General features: G+C 36.8%; 1 protein-coding gene across 1 annotated transcript; it reads right to left on the minus strand.

The window, feature by feature from the left end:
- Positions 1 to 1,165: 1,165 nt before the first annotated feature.
- On the minus strand, positions 1,166 to 25,004 carry LOC140246730 (uncharacterized). The gene is made up of 8 exons (XM_072326069.1): positions 24,746 to 25,004; positions 24,048 to 24,239; positions 21,215 to 21,496; positions 20,591 to 20,866; positions 17,162 to 17,461; positions 2,862 to 3,191; positions 1,794 to 1,985; positions 1,166 to 1,173 (listed from the first exon to the last, which is right to left on the minus strand). The coding sequence occupies exons 1-8, from the start codon at positions 25,002 to 25,004 to the stop codon at positions 1,166 to 1,168; spliced, it is 1,839 nt and encodes a 612-aa protein (XP_072182170.1).
- Between the last annotated feature and the right edge of the window lie 1,913 nt (positions 25,005 to 26,917).

Here is a 26,917-nt window from a genome sequence, read left to right on the forward strand (position 1 = left end):
GGAGACGACTGGGCGGTTTCATTCACACGACAGACGATGAACATACTTATGACATCATTTTGGTCTTGAAGTCTTATCTCCACGGTGTCGATTGAGATGATGTCAATTTGGGGCTCATCTGCTGAACAACCTTTTGAGGAGAGAGTTGCTTCATTTGAGTATAGTTTATTTAGACAGGAACCGTAAATAAGGGTTCGAAAGGCTTCTTTTTTTTTCTTCAGTAAAACTTTAACGGCAATTGTAAATTCAAACACTTAAGCACATATTTAAGTATGTATGTGTCTTCGCCACAGATTTAGTCACCATGTTCACCACGGTTATCGATATTTGACTATGTTTAGTTCGATACAAATAACTTATCCGAGTAAGATTATGACTTGCCATGATGGCCAATATACATTAAACGAAAAAGAACTTATAAAATAAAGACAAAACGATCTACTGGTACAGGGAAATATTATAGATTTGTCTTCACGATGGAATAGAAATGCGACAATTTCAAGGCAAATATTTATACATGACTGATTGCGAACAATAATACAGTACTTTATTGCGCTGCACTCACCTCCATTAGTCGATACGTCGCTCACTGCTCCGTCTGAGTGAAAAAGTAGCACATATGAACAGCATCGTTTAATACAGGTCGAAAGAAAATACCCTTCCACAAACCTATACACTAAACTAAATGCTACAGACATTGTTACACGGATTGAGTAACAATGGATAATTCATAACGGTAACACAATTGAATGCTAACAGGACTGTGCATGTCGAATCTGCTGCAAATTACGATTTTCCCTCTGCTTCCCCGAATGATAACGAAGAATAAATGCATCAACTTCACACAAAGTTCATTATGAAATATGACATATATTTGCAAGCCATGTTTCGTCAAATGCCTTACACATTACGGTACCAGCGCAAAAATCCGTATAATGTATTTTGACAGTGTAAGGCAACTGCTCGGGTAATGGTTCTTTCAAGATAAATATCCCCTTGTATGTCACATTCCATTTACTTTGAATTTCTTTGTGAAGAAAACAAAAATCAACTCAATTCCAAATCATTCTCTTTACAAGCATCTGCCTTCTAATGTTCTAAGACAATACTTCAGCATACCTTTACACACCTCAACACATTTTTTTTTTTTTTTTTTTGCAATAGCTCATTCTCCTTGGTTTGTGAACAACACATATAAACAAATTAATATATCTACATACATAATGATTATATAAATGATTAGTATGAAGTTTAAGAAAATTTTCTTTTAACATTTTTTCAGGTCATAGCATAATGGAGAATGTTTTATGTTTTTGTCTCCCAAACTGGGTAGAATGGGAACGAACAAGCGGTTGGTACAAAATATTTCTGGGTATGGCCATCCACATAGGAGTGTAGAACTAGCCTTTAGGACTTTGAATCTGTGAATTTCAATTTTGGCGGCCATCTTGAATATCTCAAAATCCTCAATAAATGCAAAAATTTCATCATTCAGATTTGCATGCGGCAATCATCTTCATTTCCGTTTCAAAGTCTTCTTAATCTATAAGGAAATATTTGGGACTTTCAGATTTTTGGGGGTATCCTGAGTATCTCAAAACCCTCAAGATTGCAAGATTTCATCGTAGAGATTGGAAATCAACACATTCAATATAGGGTAAAAGCATACAAAAAACATCGAACGGACGGTAAGATAAGGGTCAGCTGCCTGCAGTGGCCTGTGGCACCCAGTCTATAGCCATTCTGACTGAATGCAGAATGATCAATCTACATAACATTTGTAATTTACTTACCAGAAATTTGCAGCGTGACAGATTTCACGACACCTAGCACATGGCACTGGAGAATATCGCCGCCGTTAGACCCGGTCGGTGTGAAAGTGAACTCGCTCCTCATGTCATAGTAAATATAATTGGTAAAGCCGTAGCTCACGCCTGCATTCCGATAGCCGATGGCATATCGCTCAGCAACGGCCGTTTCGTTTCCTGGGAAAGCAAGGAGAAGGTTTGATGAAAGTTGACTTTAGATTATGCATACTGATATACCATGAAAGAATAAAATGATTCTTTTTCATAATATCAATGCTCTGTCATCACGGTCCATATGACTGCACTAAAATTAATGGTGCATTACTCAGGAGCGGTCAACGAATCCAGGAATTCCGCATAGGGGGAGGGGGCACATTTACAAACTTAAAAATGGGGCGCACGCGAAGCCCTCCAGTTTCTTTCTTCTTTTTTTTTTTTTTGGCTTTTTCATTCATTTTTGCTCTAACAACAACAACAACAACAACAAAAGAAATAAGGGGGAGGGGGGCATCGGTGCGCCCCTGCATGGATCCGCCTCTATCACTAGCATTTTTCCCACATCATTCAAATATACTGCTGTTCTTACATTCACCAGGGAAGTTATTTTACGGTATCCCAACATCAAAATATAAAGCAAAAGAGAAGCAAAACAAACAAACAGACAAACAAAAACAATCACTATATAAACAATGATTGTCTGAGGCATGCTCCTATAGGATTAGCCATGGATAGTCTAATGCGTATTTCTTTCTTCTTCCAACAATCTTTATCATCTTGGTTCTAAAGAACAATGTTATGCGGTTCAATAAAATGTTCCGTGAGAGAGAGAAAAAAGAACGACCAGTATCAATAATCCACCCTGTGAGCGGAAAGGATTACACAATGTAATCATTGCTGCAGGAATGGGAGAAAGTTGATTCTTTATACCTATACAACTAATAAACTTTGTTAAATCAGCTGGAGAATGATATAGGTATGGCAAGGGCTGGTCTCTATGTGTTTCTTTATGTTTATTGTTTTATCAGCGACATCTCAGGAACCATGAATACTTACTCTCTCCTTCACATCTTACACCTACATCGTCATCATGACCACACGACGACCAAGCAGAGTGGTAGCATCCCCACGGGAGTCGAAAACACTCCAGGAGGGAATTTTCGTTTCCCGTCGGGCAGTACACTCCATGATCAAGCCAGATCGGTCCTGAGCCCTGTCCGAAGTGAGCGTTCGTGAAATATGCTGAAGCTCGAGGGTAGCCAAGCTGTCTGCAAACGGCGTGTGCTTCTTTTAGGTCCAAACCGTAATCGCACATCGTCCCCCAGAGGCCATCGCAGAAAATTTCTACGCGACCTTCCTTCTCATTGGGCCCACCGACAAGTCTCACTGACACAAACAACAACAACAACAATTACTAATGACATCAGATGATGAATACATGGGATGAATACACATTTATACAAATGTTGAATACAGTCATTTACGATTTTTTTCCACATGATGCCTCTTGTTTATATATTTCATCGCCATTTAACTGATTGCGATTAACGCACCATTCGATTAACACGCTTTGAGGATACAAAGAAAGATGTATATAAAATCGTCAATATTAGGTAGGTGAGGTGGTTTTAGTACTTGGTAGTGGTCTTACAGAACCTACGCCTGGGGAATAAAGATGTATGTAAAATTATCAACATTAGGTAAGTTAGGTGTTTATAGTGCTAAGTATTGGTCTTACTGTTTAATGCGCCTACTGTTAAAGGGATCGTATAGTTTTGGTTGAGACCTAATTTCAGGATTCTAACATTTTTTGGTGAGATAATGAGAAACCTCTTATGAAATATAAAAGAGCATGTAATTCTATGAGGAATTGAACATTTATTTGATGAAAACTGGTTTTGAAATGGCTGAGATATCCAAAAAAGAGCGATTCTAATAAAGTGTGGGACCCACACTTTATCACGATCGCTTTGTTTTACTTTGTTTTTGGATGTTTCAGTCATTCCAAACCCGATTTTCATCAAATGAAGTTTGAATTCCTCTTAAAATGGTATGCTCTGTACTATATAGTAAGTGTTTTCTTGGTATCTCGCAAAAAGTAAAAAGCCCAATTCTCATCTCCACCAATACTGTACAATTCCTTTAATACCAACTGTTTACGATTAAATCAATACACCTTACATGTAGCTGCACGGGAGATTTTACTTCATCATCGCGAAAAAGACTTCGCTTCACATTCTGTTAAGGAGTAAAGTGCTTTCAAACTACATAAATATTAATATAACTTCTTTGTTTTTCTGTGCCGAATTCTGATATATCACTATATCAAGTGGGCTTGTGAAAGGAGGAAGTCGAGTTCCCAGGAATAGTTATGGCGACAATTGGCTTTTTTCCGTCTCTGATCGATTCGTATGTATGAATCCGATTCCAAGCGTGGCTTTCTTTTGGAAACTGTCCAAGTACCCGATCTACTTACCAGTCTTCCCATCACACACACGCGAACAGTGCGAACCCCGTAGAGCGTAATACTAAGACTCCCGCTGTTCAATTCATATTATCTGCTTAATTGCGTAGTGCAGGGATGCCGGTAGTTTATAAGCAAAATGACTTGAAACGCGTTGTAAGAATGTCCACAGATTTTAAGTGATGTACTGTTTAGTCCAGATAGTATTGCAATTAGATGATATAGCATCAGACATTCTCCAAAAACGTATTTTCGAAAAGATATTAAAGATATTTGGTACCATTAGAATATATATCAAAATCTTCCATTTCCGTCCTCCCCTAAATAAAGTGGATTATCTTTCACAAGTTATGCGTATGATATCATGCATACATATATTTGTTTCAGAATGTTGTAAAACCTTTGACAGTAATGTGTGATTTCATTGCACCTTAAAAAAAGCTTGCCTGAGGCAGAATCAAAGCACAATACCCGAATAGCATAGTGTATTATTTATTCATTTAAAAATAAGTGTGATAAATCTAATGTAATAACAAACAATCTACAACAATTAACTTTTGTTATTAAAATTGAAGTCCACTTATTTTCTGAACTCTTCAAAGTTACTAAAACATTAGGGTCACACTCTTGTATTCTAGATACGTCTTTAGTAAAGTTATAAAAAGATTTACAAGGATGCCCGACTGATCGTGATGGAGCAAAATATTCCGTTTTATCAACTCTCCTGAAAAATGAGGTCACTAAAAGAGATCAAATGTTTTTCTCTGTCACTCATCCACTCATATAGCATACAATGTAATGCTTATTTTGAAGTTAAAATCCGAAAGATAGAGATTAATGGAAGGAGAAACTCGATATTCTATAGTTAGTAAATGAGCAGAAAAATTGCTGCTCTTTTGAGGGTTCATGGTCGATTCTTGTGAAGTTCCGCTGAAAATAGAATCATCATTTCTCCCATAATTCATAATGAAATAACTCTTTATCCACTGATAAGCTTTTGGACGTGATGGAAAAACTGAATGATTTTTAAGCGACCTCCCTACATCCCACTAGGATGCCCGTTCAATCATACAAGACTCCTGCTTTCCGTCTTCTGCTACTCTACGACACGACAGACAACGTCCGTGACGTCTCCTCGAATGGTCTGAGATATGAGAGTGCACGGTGATGACAGGACATAACATTAACCACACAAATCTGAAAAGAGGAGAATGAATACCCTCCCAATGAGCTGGAATAACGGTATCAAAGTGTTGATTTCTGGAATGTATGTTAAAGGTCATGATTGTCCATAGGACATACATATTCCACGTTCATTTTCTTAATAAAGTTGAGGAGGAATGTTTTCCATAACAATGGACTAATGGTCAAAGTTCCAGAGCATCATTTTACAGTAGCACAATGTTAGAAGCTATTCCGTCCAGGATGGCACACAACTATCAACATAGTGCTGTTTAGGATTACAACTTGGCAAAAATTGACCATTAATACATTCTGCAATGATGCGACTGATTCAAAGACTCTTAATTCGACTACACAAGGTTTTGGAAGAATCACGACACGTTAATAAAGTATTTACGCCATCTTCAGCATCACTAATACTGGTTAGAATGAACGAAATATCACTTTATAAGATACTTTGATCTTGTACGAAGATTAAGATTGACCTCTTCCAACAGTATTTGTCCTTTGAGAAATTATCTCGGTCTCCCTATAATAGCCGTAGGCTGGCCGCTCTCTATGTGAGGTTTTCAGGTTCTTGTCCGTGGCTGGAATCGAACGAGCTTACAGACATTAATATTCGTTTTGGAAAGTTTTTACTCATGGTAGTAGAAAAAGGGTGGCGTAATGGGATACTTCTATTTACGTGTCAGCGTTCCCCGAAACAAGCAAGAGTCTAAAAACTGTGGTCATGTTAAAAAATCGCAGATTTGCCGTCAAGTTCTATAGTGCAGCCTAAGTTCATTTCCGTCGAGTGTCGACGTGTGCCAGAGCGTGTAATCATATTGTACCAGTATCCAGCATACTTTGCAGAATATAATGCCCGTATGGCGTTACTGGTCAATGTTATGATCCATCTAGTGGACGGGGTGTCCTCGCCTTAGCACCATGATGATGACATGAGAAAGTAAATTGTCGATTTTTACTAAAAAATGACTGTTTTAGACGCCGTTGGATGAGATAAGATGTTTCGATGTCACGAGTACAATGATCAGCGTTATAACATAGCATTCAATAAGGGAAGAAATTACTGAACGTAAGACATGTAAGAAAGGCCTACAACACGGAGGATGGTCACACTTCATGTCTTTTGCCATCACTGCCCTTTTACTCAAAGGTTTAGAATTCAAAATTTTCATTTCGTGTTGGCATGGTAGCGATTTTCAATTTTCAGCGGTCTTTCTATAATATCCTTAGACAGTCCGCTGAACTGTTTTGGCAAATCTTCCCTGGCCTACATGATCTTGGGTGACGGATTGCACATTGATTTGGCTCCTATTTGATGACTTTGTACGCTGTTATATATTACATCACATTGTTGTGGATTTTGATAGACATTATGCTTTCGTCTGGTAATGTCAGAACCGCCCTTTGGATACGCATATTTTCAAAAATCTGTGCTAAAAGGAACGACGTGCTTTACTAGGTTAGAGTTCATTTCCGTCCTAACGGTAAAGTCTGATTCGTCATCGTATTATCATTCGGAAGTATGTGTGTTTGTTTTCATGTCTAATGAGTCATTGCAAGAGTTAAAGCATCTCTGGTGAAAGCTGTCTTGGAATGCTTTTGCGCTTAGATTGTGTCTGAAATTGATTTAATTATCATTGATCTGCTCATGTATTTTCTTTAATAAAGATCATCCAATTAATCCCGGTAATGACAAATACGTAATACGTACACAGGTAATATTTTATTAACATTGAGAGTAAACAAGAGTGTAATCACACCGTAGTGTTAACAGATGAGAGAAAACAATAATCAAATATTATTTTTTCAGATGTTCGTAAAGCATAAAGGTGTAATATGTACATAATATGTAATATCTACTTGTAGAGAGAAACTAAACGACAGTTCGCATAGAGATTGATTAACTGTTTGATATTCAGAATATTAATGTTTTGTGCAATATTTTGAAGTAGTTTTCAACTGCTTTTTTCCAGAAAATAGTGCTCGTTGATGATGAGGGTAATGTTCTCAACCAAACTAAGAGGCAATGCTTGTTTGTTTTTCTCAGATGAGTGTAAACATTTTCGGGAAAACTAGTCTTACATCATTACAGCATTATATCATTTTCATAACTTTATCACAATCAAAGGCTACCCCTATACAAAAAATGTAGAAGCTATCTACGTAGGACAACGTCACGCATGCGAAGGACATCAGAGTTTTTCTTGGCAGTGTTTCTTGGCAGTACTGAGAGGAAAGAATGGGCAGAAAACCATGTTGAAAATGGCCTACAAATTATCACTTTTGGCTTAAACTTTAAGAGGTTTTCGTAAAATTTCATCACTTTTGGGTTATGTGAGGGTGGGTAGTTCCCGTTTGAGTTTTCAATCGATGAGATCTTGACGAACATTTTGACTTCCAAACTCTCTATCGAGAGTGAGTCGGTTCAGTGAAGCAGTGGTGTCTATGCCTTCCGTAAGTTGGACGCCATTTAGATACCATGCCACATTATCTGAGGCGTATACATCTTCTGCCGAACACACAGCCGTTACCTCTTGGTTAGCCGGGAGAGGGCTGGGTACATCGAGTGTCACCTGGATACCGTCTGATTGCATTGACAAATCAAGAGAGAGGTCGATAAGAAGAAAACAGAGAGTGGGGAAGGGGAGATAGATAGATAGATAGATAGATAGATAGATAGATAGATAGATTGAGAGGTAGAGAGATAGATAGATAGATAGACAGACAGACAGACAGATAGATAGATAGATAGAGATAGAGAGAGAGTTAGAGAGAGAGAGTTAGAGAGAGAGAGTTAGAGAGAGAAAAATTGAGATTACATAGATGGATTTAAAAATGGAGTCGATCTTATCACAATGAATGATAGTCTGCATGTGAGTAGTGATTTTCTCGAGAAAAAAGTGTATTGTTGACAATAATTGTATAACACTACATGTACGGAAACTCCTCCCAAGTAATATATACATGCGACTGAGTCACTGTCGTCTAATAATAACTTCATTAAACATAGAAATGAGTCCATCACTTGAGGTAATAGATATTCTAATTCTTGCTTATAACTGTTAAGAATTCCTGGTGAATGTTTCTCTATTTGAAGATGGTATTCCTTGAAATGAAACAGTCATCATTTTCAATGTAATCATTGCCTGTTCATTTGCGTTTTGCTACTAAGGAAGCTTACCAATATGTTGTATGACGATGAAGAGGATGCCAACATGTATCAAAAGTCGACTGTCAACCACCATTGTGAATGTCGGGTATCTCTGCACAAGTAGAAATCTGATGAGAAAAAAAAAGATAAAAAAGTTAAAGGATACAAGTTATAATGAAAAAGTATCATATCAAAGGACATTTTTTTTTCCTTTTTGTACTATCGAAACACATACAATGTAAAACCAAGCTGCAATTACAGGGAACGTTTGGTATCTCCAAATGTAATGTGAAAAGTATATCAAAACATGATATAACACGCACTGAGAAGAATAAAGACGCTCCCTTGACTCCTATTTGGAGTGACGATTCTGAGGCAACTCCGTTAACGTTTGATTGGCGACGTTGGCAGACAAGCTGATGTGCAGCAAATGATTCATGTCCGAAATGACACGAAACTTCCTTGTACGGCACCATAAGTGATATCATTAAATAGATGACCGTTCACGATTATTCCGCGCAGTGCTTATTCTGTTTCTTCAACGTGACATATTTCCTGTTTAGAGTTAGATAGGATAACATGCTCGGCTTTAAATTACATGTTCATTTTTTTCATCTGGGAGTACAGTGTATGAACACAGTTTTTCCTTTACAAGCTCGTCTCCTTTCTCATCTTCCTTTTATCTGACTCGTTATTTTCTTTACGCGCATTGATATCAGTGATTGTTCAAGACCGGATCTTGTAAACTCATGCGATGTGGAGGAAATGCGATATTACTGGATACATAAATTGTGTATCTTATGTCTGTCCTGATACGTTGTCATATAATTCAACTCGTCTTTAGAATATTTGGACAAATATTTGGACAAAAATTAAGACTTCCCACACCTAGAACTGAATATTTGAAGAAATCATTTAAATATGCTAAGGAATATAAGGACCTTCCCATGGATATCAAGATTTCGCCCATAAGTGTTCATATATCTAAATCTAAAATAAGTATGTTTAAGGTTACTGCCCCGTCAACTTATTTTTTTCTCTTTGTTGATGAAAAAGAGTTATTACTGAATTATCTGAATAGGTACAGGTTATTATAAGTTATGAATTATTATTTTCCCCTTCTGTTTCCCTTGTATCCTTTTCTTTTATTATTTGCTTGTATCAGCTGTAATATGCGATTTTGTTGTTGATGATGTTTATTTTTTCTCTCTCAATTTATATATTTCAAACATCTCCATGTTTACAAGTTTTTCCTTTCACAATTTCATATTGTATTTGTATAACTTCCATGTTCTGGACCCCTTGGAAGACCAGCGCTGCAATGTTGGCATCGCTGAATATGGGACATCCAGCCGTTGTTGTTTTTATACGGAAAAATAAAATCAATCCATCAGAATATCGCTAAAGCATTACAAATGATTTTGTACAAACTATGTATTTCAATTCATTAATATCCTCTTTTCTTTGACCTTCTGTACCATCAAATAGAAATACTACAGATGAAATGATAATCATATGCAAAAGGAATATCATACAGAATTCTCTAACTCCTGAAACATGTAAATTTGATATGTACATTTATGTACACGACACATATGTGAGTGTTTTGTGTAAAATTAGGATTTTTATGAGATGACTCGTTTCTGTCGTGCCTGTGTGCTTCCGTCTGACAGTGTGTATGTACAGTTAGAGGCTGACGACATTGTAACTTTTTTTTTTGGGGGGGGGGGGGGTTGAAGGGTACAATGTCATAGAATTTGACTCTAGCCGTGCCGTCAAAATATGATAGGAAAAGGATCAAAATTTGTTACAGCATTTATTTCAGACAGTAGCTGGTGTTGGGTAGCACCCCTTTAATCATTGAGCTTTAGGGCGAAAAGCCCTTCTTCAGGATCTACACAGTCAATGACAACAACGTATAAATAAAATCAACCTAGGTATAAAATCATACTAAACTTATAACCTTATATACTAAATAATATGTAGAAATTGTAATGGTAATTTGGAATTTTTTATATTGTTGGATGGTGAAAAAATTTGAGTATTGATAATTTATGATTGATTAAATGAGAACGAGCCTTAGTTTAGAAACGCCCCCCCCCCCCCATATACACAAATACATATAAGATACACCCTATCATAACCTTCACACAGACAACATTACAAGACCACATTCAGCACCAACACAGTAAGTTTTGTTTTGAGACTGTATTTAGTAATAGTATGCTGGTTTGTTTTTTGTTATAAAAGGTATGTTTTATGTTGAGTATATTTTGTAATGTATAGTATATAAGGTTAGTTAATTGCAACTGATTGACAAATTGCCCTACATCGACGTAAATAAGCACTAAATTGATCAGTGTTTTAGTAGTAGCCATGACAAAAAATCATGGGCGTACATACTCGAGCAGGATTCGAACCTACGACCTCCTGATCACCGGACAGGCGTCATCTCCACTAGACCACCGAGCTTTCGCCCGAAAGCAAGTGTTGGTTCTAATCCTTATAGCATGCAGCGGGTACTGCTTTGTTATTCAAATTCATGATTTTCTTCCGTCGAGATGTTTTGAATTTGAATAACAAAGCAGTACCCGCTGCATGCTATAAGGATTAGAACCAACACTTGCTTTCGGGCGAAAGCTCGGTGGTCTAGTGGAGATGACGCCTGTCCGGTGATCAGGAGGTCGTAGGTTCGAATCCTGCTCGAGTATGTACGCCCATGATTTTTTGTCATGGCTACTACTAAAACACTGATCAATTTTAGTGCTTATTTACGTCGATGTAGGGCAATTTGTCAATCAGTTGCAACGAAAACATCTCGACGGAAGAAAATCTTGAATTTGAATAACAAAGCAGTACCCGCTGCATGCTATAAGGATTAGAACCAACACTTGCTTTCGGGCGAAAGCTCGGTGGTCTAGTGGAGATGACGCCTGTCCGGTGATCAGGAGGTCGTAGGTTCGAATCCTGCTCGAGTATGTACGCCCATGATTTTTTGTCATGGCTACTACTAAAACACTGATCAATTTAGTGCTTATTTACGTCGATGTAGGGTAATTTGTCAATCAGTTGCAAAGAAAAACATCTCGACGGAAGAAAATCATGAATTTGAATAACAAAGCAGTACCCGCTGCATGCTATAAGGATTAGAACCAACACTTGCTTTCGGGCGAAAGCTCGGTAGTCTAGTGGAGATGACGCCTGTCCGGTGATCAGGAGGTCGTAGGTTCGAATCCTGCTCGAGTATGTACGCCCATGATTTTTTGTCATGGCTACTACTAAAACACTGATCAATTTAGTGCTTATTTACGTCGATGTAGGGCAATTTGTCAATCAGTTGCAATGAAAACATCTCGACGGAAGAAAATCATGAATTTGAATAACAAAGCAGTACCCGCTGCATGCTATAAGGATTAGAACCAACACTTGCTTTCGGGCGAAAGCTCGGTGGTCTAGTGGAGATGACGCCTGTCCGGTGATCAGGAGGTCGTAGGTTCGAATCCTGCTCGAGTATGTACGCCCATGATTTTTTGTCATGGCTACTACTAAAACACTGATCAATTTAGTGCTTATTATTTACGTCGATGTAGGGCAATTTGTCAATCAGTTGCAAAGAAAAACATCTCGACGGAAGAAAATCATGAATTTGAAAAAGGTTAGTTAAGTTTAGTATGATTTTATACCTAGGTTGATTTTATTTATACGTTGTTGTCATTGACTGTGTAGATCCTGAAGAAGGACTTTTCGCCCGAAAGCTCGATGATTAAAGGGGTACTACCCAACACCAGCCACGTCTATATCTGCAAGATTTGCTGTCAATATATATATATACATATACATATATATATATATATATATATATATATATATATATATATATACATATATAATCTCCATATACAAGGCACAAAATGTTTAACATGAACCAATAGTGCATACGACCAAGCGTTGAAATCATGGAAGGGGGGGGGGGGGCGGACGTTGTTTGTACAAACGAATGTGAACGTTTACGCGTATTGGTATTATCTCGCCAGATAAAATGCATGCGATATTGAAACTTTTTTTTTCAGTATTTGGTAAAAATATGTGAAACCCTGATATTCAGCAATTTGTATTTATATTTGACATCGGAGTAATCATTCTATCCGTATGACCTTTTATTCATTCATATCAGACAACATAAAGACTTTGTAACACTATTGATATTTTCTTAAGTGTAGTACGTCACGACCTGAATAGAGTGTTTGTGAATTAATGTTGTTGTGAGCTAATTTAGGACATGTTTAAGTTTTCTTCTTTAAAGAGACCAATTCGTTGATTCATGAAAATACTTGGCGGAAATTGTATGTGTTTTAGTAAGAACGACTCACTAAATTTCTATTTCCGGTTTATCAAATATAATTTAAATGATAGATTTTTATAATCTTCATTCCTCAATGCGTAATACGTGAGTGCATGTAGTAGAAATGATTTCATTAAACTTCGTTTTATTACATGAAGGGTAACGATACATACCTTATGAGGAACACGACTGTGTAAAATATAGATTGAATAATATCTTTTTATGTGCAGTAGGTATGTTTTCACTAAACTAAAATGGAAATCACTCTCTGATATGATTCAATTTCCACATACGTTTCAGCGAATAAATGAATATAAAAATCCTAAATCATCTGGACATCAGTTCTCCCTAAAACAGATTTCGGTGATAACTACTTTCCTGTTATATTGGGAGCACCATCCGCTATTGATACACACACACACACACACACACACACACACACCCTTGATGACATCTACATAAAATTTGTATCTCTCTCCTACAGTTTGCCTACTGCAAGTTGTATTCATAATTCTACTTACAAGTTGGTTCTCTCGATATCTGATTTTCAGTAAAATAAGTTGACCTGTGAAAACAATAATTGTCTCACGGCACCTTCATATAAGTAGGTATTGTGACTGGTGATAATGTACACTAAACGTCTGCAGTCAAATTACTTCATGATGTCTATTTATTTTTCGAAGATATTACAGACATGATTCCTTGTATACAGTTCCAACAAGTATAGTAAAGGTGATGGAAACATTTGTGAGTTATAACCTAAAATGATCTCGATATGAATGTAATGTACGTAATACCGAGTTATGGTCAACTCAATTGTTAAGTCTTTATCCATTGTGAGACCGTTTGTTAGGGTACGTTATTTGCTTCAATTTAATAATGATTTTATTAGTCACCAACATGGATACAGTACATCATAACGCAAGCGAAATTTCCAACAACCTAGCAGTTTTCAACAGCATGGTGAACTCGTTATAAAGATAGTGGTAATCAAAAAAAGGAAGATATGTATATACTAGGGCAATCATTGTAGACAGAATTGACGGTGAATAAAACAGGACACTTGAAGTGAAGTCGTACCCAACAGTCATAGCCGAGTTTAGCGGATCTAAACAATATAAAATCGTTTCAAAAGTGCACGCATATTGAACACGTTGGTACAACACCAGACCCTATACAAGTTATCATGCCACTTATTACTCTTTTTTCACATTCGATATGATGTTTAGATCTTTAATCCTACAGTCTGTATGAATTTATCAAAATTCATTTCGGGTAATATTCATCCCTTTAAAATATTAAGCCAATATTACCAGGTTTGTACTGTATATACTTTTGCCGTAGACTCAAGGAACACTTCCGGTATAACAAGCGAAGTTTTAACCTTAACCCTTTGCTGATTAAATTGTGAAGATTCATTTCTTATTTCAATATGCAGGGTTTAATCCAAAACATACAATGATCGTACATGATTATTCCATAATATTATGTGACCCTGCATCATAAGACAGCAAAAAGTCTCCTGACATGAATTTATAGTTAAGGGCAGATTCTGAAAGAGCAGACTATAAGCTTCAAATGATGTATAGCTCAATGAAATGGACTCTCCTAATCATCTAAAAATGGGAAAGAAAGCACACACTCAGGAAAAGTTTGAACCGAGAAAAGAGGCACTGAAGTACGTACTTGGTCTATTCAAGCACTTAATCCTTACTAAACCGCTAGCTGTGCGATGAATGGGACAAAAAACCAAAAAAAAAAACCTAAACAAACAGGATGTAGATCACTGGAGCAACAACAATAAAGAAATTATCAGCTTTCGGTGCAATTAAACATGCTCTATTAACACATTCTGCCCATGATTACTGGCAACTTTCAAAGCAGTTACAGCATTATCTAAAGTTATTAGACTTGAAAGTGAAGAGTGTGCAAAGGGTTATCAAGAAATACCTGATCTCACAACTCTACAAAAAAAAAAAGTTGTAGAAAATTGCTAAAAATGCACATTTCCATCCATTTTATAATCCCAAACGTAGGTCCCAAGTGATCCCAAGTGTGGGTCTTTCAAAAAATTTGAAAAAAAAAATCCCAAATTGACTAGGTTGACCCGTTTTACCTTTTTGACTCCTCACGTAAATCAATGGGTGCGACTGTGTTGTTCGTTTTTGTTCTTTTCACTTTTGATATGTCGGGGATAAGGCTCCGAACTAAATTTCAATAGCGACAAAAGATGTGGATAATGCATTTAAATTTTCACCAAGTTTAAAGAAACTACGATTTAATATGTTGGTTGCAGGTGATTTACAACACATATTGTATTATCTATGTTCTTTTGTTACTCAAAAGCCAAAACTACTTCTTGACGACAAAACAAAAAGTCTTATAGGTTGCATTAAGATTTTTGCAAAAGACACTGTCAACGGATATGTTTCTTTTTTTTTTCAAACTTTCCTGCTTTAATGTTGAACCTTTGGCACGAAAGTGGCAGGCCGTGGGGTAATATTTCCGATCATTCCAATATATCACTCTGGTACGTACGCGGCTGTTTGTACATGATATCCCCTTCGTTATGGCACGCCTGCAAAGAAATCAGATATCGGAAAAATAACAACGAAGATAGCAGCTGTCATGAAACAATTCAGAAAGAAGCAATGTTTTGAATACGCTCAGTGTCAGTGGTAGTGTGGTATTTGACATCATTCGATAAATGTTATGACAGAGTATATAAAACGGTTTAATTATTCTGTTATTCTTTGCTGATCTGCTGATGACTGAGCATTATAAAGGTAAATCACTCTCTATTCACTTTCCTCTAATGCATTTCTGTGAACGTAACTTGATTTTACAATTTCTATCTTGCTATGAACATTGTCATTTTAACATGAGCTTAAGCCGTATAAATTATCCGAGAAAATGATATCTTAATCATGGAAAGGCGTTCCCGAATCGTAGGAGGCTACACATTTTATGATCTACTACGCTAAATAAGAATTCATTGAAGATTTGACGGTTTCCTGTTGGACGATTTATTAACAATATGCATTGAAAATCAACACAATTTAAAGCTTTTCCACAAAGTCTATCAAGTAAAGAGGACCAAGCGTTCACAACGAAAATCTGCATCGTCTGTACAAACCCATTCAATGGAGGTTGTCTGTCCATGTCAAATTATTCTCTGTTTGCACATACAGTGCATTCATAATTAAAATAATGATAGGACGCATTACCATGTGTATTCCAGATACCCTGTCATCAAAGTTACAATCATGCACAACAGACAGACATGCAGGCACACATTCACCAAGAAACACAAAAAGAGAGTTAGGCCTAATGGGATTGTGCCCAGAGTAATTAGGATAACGCTCAGGGTTTTAATTCGGAATACCTTTGTCTCCAATCAATACGCTGGCTTCCTCTTTCTCATGAGGACGGTGACGCAGGTGATGATTGAGAGAATGAAAATGACGACGAGAAGAGCGTACGTGGTCGATGACTTCTGCAATGCGCCTCGACGAGGACCGGCTGTAGGACCCGCTGTTTGCAAAGGATAGGAATGATGAAGATGATTTCTACCATTCGAGTGTCAAAATGATGGAATCATGTGATGTATGTCCGACTCAGTTGATGAGATCTACCAACTGTAGAGTTGTGTGATTCGTGTCAGAGTCTAACAAATCTACAAACTACCAGCTTGGACGACCCAATAAAGAGAAATATCACGGCGAATCTGGCGTTTCCCTTCTGGCTGTTTAATCTGCCATTTCTGGTGTGTTCACAATACATTTCAACAACAGGAGGCGCTAGACACATTAGTGGTCTACAACACTACACCAAGTACCTTGTAGGCCTATATGTATGTCACAATGATTTATTGACCGTGACATGAAAAAAAAAAATCTTCAAAAGGGAAATATGGATTGCTGGCACCCTTGCTATAATGATCGTTAGTGGGCATGCCAGAAGATCGCCAAAACCGCAGAAACAATTAACCTACACATTATCATGATTAAGATTATGGTGATTATACTGTTTGCGATACCTTAGTTACGATAATGATAGTGATGATGTTTGTGCTATAAGTTTGTTGTTATTATTATTTTTTTGTTTTACATCGTCCTGAATCAAGAGTTCTGAGTGGTTGAAGCATGGACTACATGTCAGCCTTTGCTTATCTGTCATTGCAATACCATGATTAGCATACTCGTTCTCACCTTTGATTCTTCGTGTCGGACAATGAGTCACGTGGGTGGAGGTGGGACCAAGACCGTTTGTACCGAAGCACGTGATATTGATGCACCTGTCCGGACGATTGCGGAGAATACCGGAAGCACAGCTGGAGTTGGACAGGGTGATGTTGTCTGCTATGATCTCGTAGGTGTGGAGGTGCGGGTAGGGTTGGTCGGCCAGGGCCACGTGGCAATTGATGATGAGAGTAACTTGGTTGCCTTCTCCTCGGATCTCATGGGTCTCGATCGTCAGGATGTTATCAGCCGGAGGTCTGGGTTCTGATCCTGGTTTCCAGCAAGAACAAAACGCACACTGATCTTATTAGAACTGGGTGTGAAGTATCTAATGAATAATATCAATTTACACACATGTGTAGCATGTCAAAAAAAAAAAAAAAAAAAAAAAAACGCACTTCAGTTACACTCTGGCAAGATATTACATCCAGTCAAATTTTGTTCTGATATTACATTGACGGGAGTTAAGACAAGTTTCAGGTTTAAACCTAAAAAAAAAAAGGACATGTGGGAATGATAAACGCTTATTGTACATTTTATGTTGTGTTGTGTAGAACGTTGAGTATTATAATAAGTGTAAGACCATAGTTTTCCTTCGGCAGCTCGTAAATTTCTGTTTCTGTTTCTATTTATTTGATTCTCAATACAATTTAGTAAGGTGCCGTTGCCGTGGAAACGATCGCATCTTACGCCAGTTTACAAGGGTGGTGAGAAAACTAATATGAGTAACTACCGACCTATATCCACATGTATCTTATCGATTATCATAAAAAGTTAGAGAAAAGTTAATATTTGATCAACTCTACGGATATCTACAAACGAATAACTTGCTTAGTGACCACCAGTCAGGATTTCGGCCAAACAACTCCACCATGGCTGCCTTAATTACCACCACTGAAGACTGGTTTGATAATATGGACAAAGGCAACATTGTTGGGATAGTAACCTTGGATTTAAAGAAGGCTTTTGATAAGGTAGACAATGGTATTCACCTGAAGAAACTATGTATGGTATCAGTGATGTTGTTGTTGAATGGTTCCGAAGCTATCTTACCAATCGCACACAATGCACTATGATCAATCTATTGTACAATCTAGTCCACGGACAATCACATGTTTAATGCCACAGGGGTCATATCTGGGCCCTTTACTTTTTTTTTCTATATACAGGTGTATAAACGATTTGGCTTTATCTGTAAAGAAATGCAAGGTTTCATTATACGCAGATGGTACCTGTCTGCACTACTCGTGTAGTGATTTGAATAGATTTAGGAGCGTTTCAAATGAATAATAAGGTAGAAAACATATATATGGTTAACCAGAAATATGCTCGCTCTCAATGTTACAAAGTATGAATTTCTTTTAATTGGGTCAAGAAAGAAACTCAACTCAGTTGAACCACCATGTATCAAGATAAAAGACACTGTTATAACTCGTGTTTCAAATTGTAAGTATCTTAGTGTGCAAATTGATCAATATTTAGAGTGGTTAAATCAAATCGATTCATCGTATAAAAAAGGACAAAATTTTTTATATTTGTTAAAAGAATTAGACCAAATGGCATTGATTGTTGTTCTTTTTTTTTTTTTTTTTTTTACAAAACTATTATTCAAAGTCGGATTCATTACTGTAGTATAAGTAGGGGAAACGTGGGGAAAATACGTGTTGATAAAATTCAGAAACTATTAAATAGGGCAAAATGAGTTTCTATTAGTGTAAAATGGAGATTTTCAGGTGAAGCATTATTTAATTTGATACAGATAAATTTAAAGTTAAAGATATATACATTTATATAAAGAAATGAAAAATAGATACTGTGTGTAATGTATAAAATAGGACCATGCCACAAATTATTTGTAATTTATTTCCATTCAAAGCAGACTACTTTTATACATACTGAGAAAAGGAATATAGAAACTAGATGAACCTCACCCGAGAACTCATTTCAAGAAACGTATTGTAACATATCGAGGCCCCAAACTATAGAATAATCTATCAGATGATGTAAAGCAAAGTGTATCCCTTTCTATATTCAAAAAAGTAGATAAATTATGTACGTAGGAATCGTTCGCATTGAACTGTAACACTGCATCAATCATTTTCATTTTTTCAGTATCTTAATTCCCATTTTCTTTATGTACACTCTGCAAAAAAAGAAAGTAAACGCTTTTTCAAGTTTAGATTTCTCATAGAATATTTGGCTGAAAGCTAATGTATTATATACCATATTGAAGGTAATTTAATTATCAACCTGGTAGGTCAACATAAAGGGAAACTTTACGCATGAGTGAACACCATTGTTTTTCTTTTCCAGGACACAAAAGTAAAAATTGCAAAACTGAACAAGTTTTCATTAATGCGTATGTGCTCTTCCACAGAACAAACAACAAATTTCACACAAAAAGAAACATGAATTAAGCTGAAAAACTAAACCTTTCATCTCTGTGGCATCTTTAAAGCCCAAAAGATCAATGAAGGCTAAAAATAATGGAGGAAAATAAAGCATCTTATGTCAAATCAAAATTCAAATGAAATAAGAAGAGAAGTAATAATTAACAAAAATGGTACAAATTTGAGCTTTTTTTTTCAAATTAGGAAATTGTAAATAATGTTTGGTTCTTAAAATTGTCACATGGATTCTTAAATCACTAGATTAAGAGAAAGAAATAAAAAAAGATCTGCTCATTTAATCATCTTAATGTTTAATATTCTGTATGCCATTTGGAGTTTGACTTGACAGAGAATTCTTATTTTTCCCCTTTAGTTTCCCACTTTGATTTTCTTAGAGGTTATAAAGAGATAAAGAGAACAAAAACTTATTTTTTGCTTTTTAATTCATGTTTCTCATTGTGTTAAATTGGTCTTTTGTTGTAAATGTTATCGTGAAGGGCACTTGCAAATGAAAGAGAACATGTCAATTTTTGCAATTTTTAATTTTGTGCCTTGGAGGACAAAAACGAATGTGCTCACTCATGCGTAAAGATTTCTTTTTAATTAACCTATTAGCTTAATAGCCAAGGAAATGTCCTTCAATATGGTATACAATACATTGATTTTCATAAAAATCTTCTATGAAAAATATGACCTCGAAAAAGTGTTTACTTTCTTTTTTTTTTTGCTGAGTGTAATATGCATGATTTTGAGTGTTTTGTTTTTGTGTGTGTGTTTGTTTGTTATTTACGTTTCCTATACAATGTACTATGTATAAATTGTTGTATTTTGTAATTGCATGGTTTTACTTCACGGACTCATAGAAAAGCAACCATTGGCTGAAGTGAGTGACCCGTGGTGAAATAAAATAAACTCAAACTCAAACTCAACTTTCGGCCCTATATGCCTTCACCAGGATCTATACTATATTTTCTACGAGAAATACGGACAAACACACGTGAAGACGTACCTGAATCTGGAGGGCAATACGAATCCCTTTTGAAAGTTTCCCCGTAGTCGTTTAAAGCCATACAGGAAACATCGATACACGTCGTGGGCGACGGTTCAAAGGTCGCTGAAGGTGCGTCAGACGATATCACGTCGTCGTCAGCTGTGATCGTAAATGTATGGATTGGCGGGAAAGGCTGGTCGGCTGGATTTACGCGACACGTGATGTTGAGAATTGTCTGGTCCTCCAACTCCAGGGTTTGGTAATCGATTGATATGATGCCTGGTGAAGGTCGATCTAACGTGAGTAAAATGGCAGTACAACATTTTTACGATGCTTGCTAACATTATGGAATCATGCATAGAATTTCTACTATTCATGACACTAGCTTTATTTTTATTGACTCGGTAAAGGTACTAATGACAGAAGTTGTTGTTGTTGTTTTTTTTTAAGAATTTGTTAGAATGGAGAAGCCAAACTTTAAGAAAACTTAATTGGGGATAAAGAGGAGAATTCGAATTTTCATAATTGTAAGAATTTATCTTATTGCTGTCATAATTTTAGGTAGGCCTATTTTCTTTAATATGTTTCTTCGTTTTGTCACTGTTTTCACATTATCACTGACGGCAATTCTGTGAAATTCACCTTTCGGACAATATTCCACTCGCGCCGATGTGGCGCCATGTCCGTTCGTTCCTGAACACGTGACATTGATGCACTTATTTGGGCGTGGTGCAAAGAGGGTGTAGGCGGAGCTTGATGACGAAATGTTGACGTTGTCAGCAGAGATGGTATACGAGTGGATTGGAGGAGACGGCTGGGCGGTGACATTTACATGGCACACGATGAAAAGACTCACAACATTATCCTTGCCTCTGATCTCCGTAGTCTCAATGGACAAGATGCCGGCACTGGGCTGAGCGCCATCTACGAAACGAAACAGTGGATCGTAGCACCAGATAATTTAGATATGCAGTGAAACTTGGTCGATCAATGCAAAAACAAAAACAAACAAACAAAAACCATAACAAAGCAATTAAAAAAAGAAAAAAAAAAACATGTTAATACTTTCTGAACCTTTGCATGAGAAATCTTGTGGGGCTTCATTTGATTTTACTTTAATAAAACTGGGAAGCAATTATTCTACTTATGAACTTCAAATGAAAAGAAAAAAAATGGTATAATCAGATTGTTCACTGTTTGTAATACACGATATGTGACACATACCTTTATATTACATAAAGCAATGGTCATGAACAAAACAAACAAATAAACAAACCAAACAAATCTTGCAATATTCGAGATGGAGGGAATTATGAAAAGTTTGAAAGAAAAGGATCCGCAGAATTGATATAATTCGGAAAATGACGAACGATCGATTTTCCACTTTAAGAACATTTAGAAATACTTTACTGGAACGTTGCTTGTCTGAAAATTACAAAACATTGTTAATAGAGCGTGGGACCTTGAAGTGAAAGTTGACTATTATAAAAGGAAAATAAGAGTAGAAAGAAGGGCAATTTTGGTGATTTATAGAATTTCATCAACTGAAACCTGTTGAAATTGGGTAGAATACTAAAACGTATTTCGTTCTATAAAACATAGAGTTGTGGGGGATTTTATAACCTTAGGAGAGTATCAAGGATCTAATAACATTTTTCAAAATTCTTGCTTTCAATTCTATTTCAAAATTCATAAAAGTCTTCACGAAGAAAAACTGTCAGCAATAACATGCGGGGATTCAATTTGCTGTTTCTGCTGAGTAACGTCATGCTAGAAAACTTTTACGAAAGAAATATTTCAATTACCTCCATCACATGAACCACCGATTCCAGACCCTGTTTGAAGTCCAGATATATGGAATAAAGACAGGCGAAAATAGTTTGATTCTAACCAGCGTAAGAACAGGGTGAAAATATGGAAATATTGGAGGATAGGTTTTGAGCTACGTGAATTCGGATAAAAAAGACACTTCAGCGGTACTTTGGTAGTGTTTGTGTTTGTGTGTGTGTGTGTGTGTGTATATATATATATATATATGTGTGTGTTTGTGTGTAACTTGATAAGTTTATAATACATTGGGCAAGATCCTTTATGAATTTGTTGTTTCTATCTCATTATCATAATTTGAAAATCATCCATGTTGATAAATGGTGTGTGTTTGTGTGTGTGTGTGTGTGTGTGCGTGTGTGTGTGTGTGTGTGCGTGGGCGGTCGGGGGGGGGGGAGTTGTCTTGCACGTTTTCATTAATTTATAAAGTTGCGTACACACTCCATCGATTTGGATCTTCTTGATAGTTCTCTTATAATTCCAAGATTCACTTCAATAATGGGGCACACGTGCCTTTGGCCATGCTGCTCCCACCTTATGGAACAACTTACCTCCAGCCATAAAAATTGTTCTTTATCAGATACTTTTAAAAGCAGTCTAAAAGCTCAACACCATTTGATTACTCATTACATGTATTTTGATATTTTTATGTTCGTTATTTCCTTTACTTTCTCTAACTTCCGCGCCTAGAGCACTCTCCAGAGTGGATTTGGCGCTACACTTTAAAAGAAAAAAAAAAAAAAAAACCCGAGTCAGAACTGACCCGGAACTGGGTCCGTTGGGGTCACACACCGTTCCGGGTCAGAAATGACTTGGAATTTGGTCATGAAGATCCGGAATGGGTTTACTCTGACCCAATTCATGACTCTGAATAAGTCATTTCTGACCCGGAACGGTGTGTGACCCAAACGGAACCAGTTCCGGGTCAGTTCTGACTCGGATGTTTTAAGAGTGTACAGTCATCACGTATGCGCAGGATCTCACCTAATTTTTGCGAATGTTGACATCGTGAACTTCGAGAAGTTAGCAAAATTATAATGTGAACCGGGTGGACCTAACTTCGCGAAGTTAGACAATGAGAATGGGACTTAGATTATCAATAAGCAAACGACAGCTATTCACTTTTAACCCTACCTGCATTTTTCGCCGATTGGCACACAACATGCACCGTGGAGTGCTTTCTTCACCGAGTGGCATGGATGTCTCGAAATTAAGAGCCAAATATTAAAGATTAACTAATCCCCCTACACTCCATTATGTCACCATGGCCTTCCTCTTGGATTGAGGCAGAGCGATAACACCTGAATGCTTATCTGCAGCTAGATCAGGTTTTAAGATGGATTACTGACGACAGATACAACAAAAAAAAAAAATCTTGCCACCTTGAGCGAATCACCTGTGGGCATAAGGTTTAAACTGATTTTGAATGAGTGAAAAATTGCAACCTGTGAACATCTGGACTTTCACTTTCAAAACGCCTACGGTCATCATTATGATCATTTTAAACGAAGACATGAGGTATTTTATCTATTTCCAAAGTTCACATTCTGAAATCCCCCAAAGCTAAGAGTATTCGTAGGGTAAACAAGTTAAAAAAAAATCGAAAAATAATGTTGGCGTGTAATGTGTGGTAAAACAAATGACTCACCTGACAACTTTAGCCTGGCTGACCGTACGAGGCCAAGCACGTGACATTGTAGAACATCTCCGTTGTTTACAGAGGAAGATGTAAACGTGAGCTCACTCCTCAAGTCGTAGTAGACGGATTCCGTAAAGCCATAGGCCAAACCCAGTTCGCGTCGACTTTCCGCATACCGCTCCGCAATGGCGGTTACATTTTCTTGGGAGAAGTACGAAAAGGTACGAAACATTCTGTGATTTAGATCCGAATATTTTCGCGTATAAATATATGAGTTTCCCGACAAAACTTTGTCTGGAGAATTGAGCAAAAGGAGAAACATAAACTAATGTTTTTATATTGCAACGACTCAATGTTTGCGCTAGAAAGGATGAGTCACAGAGAAGAAGATTCAGCAGCAAAATGTATGTATGCCTAGGAGTAAAATTGAAATTGAAATTGAATTGCATTACATTACACGTTGGAATGGAACTATGAGATTGTACATTTCTATTATTGAAATGCTGTCATCCCATGAGTAATAATCCTGGTGATTTTGAGAAGAAATAGATTCCCGGACATACTCGTCTCTGTTAAACGTCCATAAAGATTTTACTGAGAGTAATGACATTGCTTTGTTAAAATCTACTAACCGTCAATATTTTTCAAACTCTTACTTGTTTATTTCAGCAGAACGAAATAGTTAAACATATTTCTCATTCACTTACTTTCTCCTTCGCATCGTACACCGACATCATCTCTATGATAACGTGTCGAACAACCTTGACAGTTACAACCCCAGGGAAGTCGATAGCACTCCAGTAGTGAGTTCTCATTCCCGGTGGGACAGTAAACTCCCTGATTTTGCCAAATCGGCCCCGAGCCCTGTCCAAAGTGAGCGTTGATGAAGTGCGCAGTAGCCCTTGGGTAGCCGAGCTGTCTGCAAACTACATGAGCTTCTTCTATACTCCAGCCACGATCATACATCGTACCCCAAATCCCATCGCACTCTATCTCTACTCGACCTTCTTTCTCGTCGGCTCCTCCTACCAGTCTCACTGGACGTGAGATAAAATAAAATATATACCATCAGTCATAATAAAATATTCTCATCAGGGAGAACATAAAGTACGAGCATATGTGAATGATGAAGATTTTTTTTTTAATAATTTGCTATAGCATGAATAAAAAGCTGTCAACCAAGTTGAAATATTTCCTACAAAAGCTTCCATTAACTTTTGAAAACCTAGAATAGCAGCAAGGCAAATTAACGTAGTTACCTACAAGTCGTATACAAAAACGCACTGCCGGCATTTGTCTAGGATCATAATAATCATATATGAAGAAATCAATACATTTTAATACGTCGATTGAGGATTTCTAAATTACCATTTTTAACATGACTTTTTAACCACTGCACGTTTCAAAGCAGAAGAGCAAGCAACAGTAATAAAAAAGAAGTATCATTTTATCGCACATCAATTCTGAATGTTGATTATGAAAAGCCGATTTTTTTTGTAGAAATAGTCGGAGAAAAAAGAAAAGAAAATGACCAATACAGGAGACGTTTAAACTGATGCCTCTGAATGTGGCATGCTGGCTCAGGAGATTAAGCTTTTCTTACTGATGATTCCAGCCACAAAACACACACACACACACACACACTCGAATGTTACTACTTTGGACCTAATCCAGCGGAGGGCTTGTTTGCTTACCGGTTTTACCGTCACAGACTTTCGTGCAGTGCGTGCCAACAGCATTATAGTATCAGGATTGCCTCTGTATAACGGGCAGGGTCTGCTCTCGTCTCTACTGAAAAATAAATCATATTTTCGGGCTGTATCACCTTGGTGTTTGACTACAAAGGATAGGATGCAATTGTTAAGCAGTTTTTGGAAAAAATAGTATTCTGGTGAGTGAACATGTATACCTTTTAAGACTAGGATATATAATGCTTACACTCATTACACTTCATTAAGAACTGCTCTCGCATTGACCTATTTCCGTCCTCGTCAATGTTATTCAGTACTTCATTCTAATTCATTTAATTTTATGAACCATTAAATCATTTTTCTTTGCTATCTCGGTAAAACAGATCGCATTTTTACATCAGCAGTCAATATTGCAAAAACGTTCTATCAAGACAGCTAGATATCATCATACATTTCTGTCAAGTTACATTATTATATTGGGGATTTATGAACATAATAACTTCAAATTTCCACGCCTGACACTGTGGTATATAGTAACGCATTGGCTAACGGGGCAGAAACTGCCCCGTTTATATCAAGGGTAAAATAGCGAAAAATACATCCTTCTATGGGCATATCTGACTTGCGTGTATTGATATGAATTATTGAAATGAATCATCTGATACTTATGACAATAACTCTGGATTACGGGAACCGTTCAATTTTTTGAAGGACCACCCTAACTCCTTAGGCAGTCCGTTAACTCCAATTCTACATTGTATTTCCGTCCTATGCTAGATTGTAACTCGAAAAGACGAGCTAGACGTACCGATTACTTCTTTTCCGAGGCATCTCAGCTCAAGTTGAAGCAAATACTTGGCACATTACGTCTTGATCTAATATGTCCACAACATGGTTTCAGATAATACAAGTAAGTTATTTTGTTTTATTACGAAATGGTTTACTTCTTAAGATATTAGGTAAAAGGTTAAAGATGTCACTGTAAAAAACATAAAAAGCTTTAGTTCTTATGACACGTTAGGTTCCATTAGCTTTGCGAAAATTTCAACTTGTTACATTATTCAAATTAACTATTTGTCGCTCCGCAACACCTAAGACATGTTCTCTCACAGATAGAGATCTGGTCGGTCGGTGGGGTTGTTTAGAAAACGGGAAATCTGGGTTAAAATATGATTATAGGACGTTAGT

The sequence above is a fragment of the Diadema setosum genome, chromosome 3 (assembly GCF_964275005.1).
Source record: "Diadema setosum chromosome 3, eeDiaSeto1, whole genome shotgun sequence".
In the NCBI taxonomy this organism is placed as follows: Eukaryota; Metazoa; Echinodermata; class Echinoidea; order Diadematoida; family Diadematidae; genus Diadema; species Diadema setosum.

Excerpts from the sequence above, each read along its gene's own strand:
- LOC140246730 (XM_072326069.1), bottom strand. The coding sequence starts at position 25,004 with ATGTATGATCGTGGCTGGAGTATAGAAGAAGCTCATGTAGTTTGCAGA. Across the intron at positions 21,497-24,047 it reads AGCCAGGCTAAAGTTGTCAG|ATGGCGCTCAGCCCAGTGCC; the intron begins GTGAGTCATTTG and ends TTCGTTTCGTAG. Across the intron at positions 17,462-20,590 it reads GTATTGCCCTCCAGATTCAG|GATCAGAACCCAGACCTCCG; the intron begins GTACGTCTTCAC and ends GCTGGAAACCAG.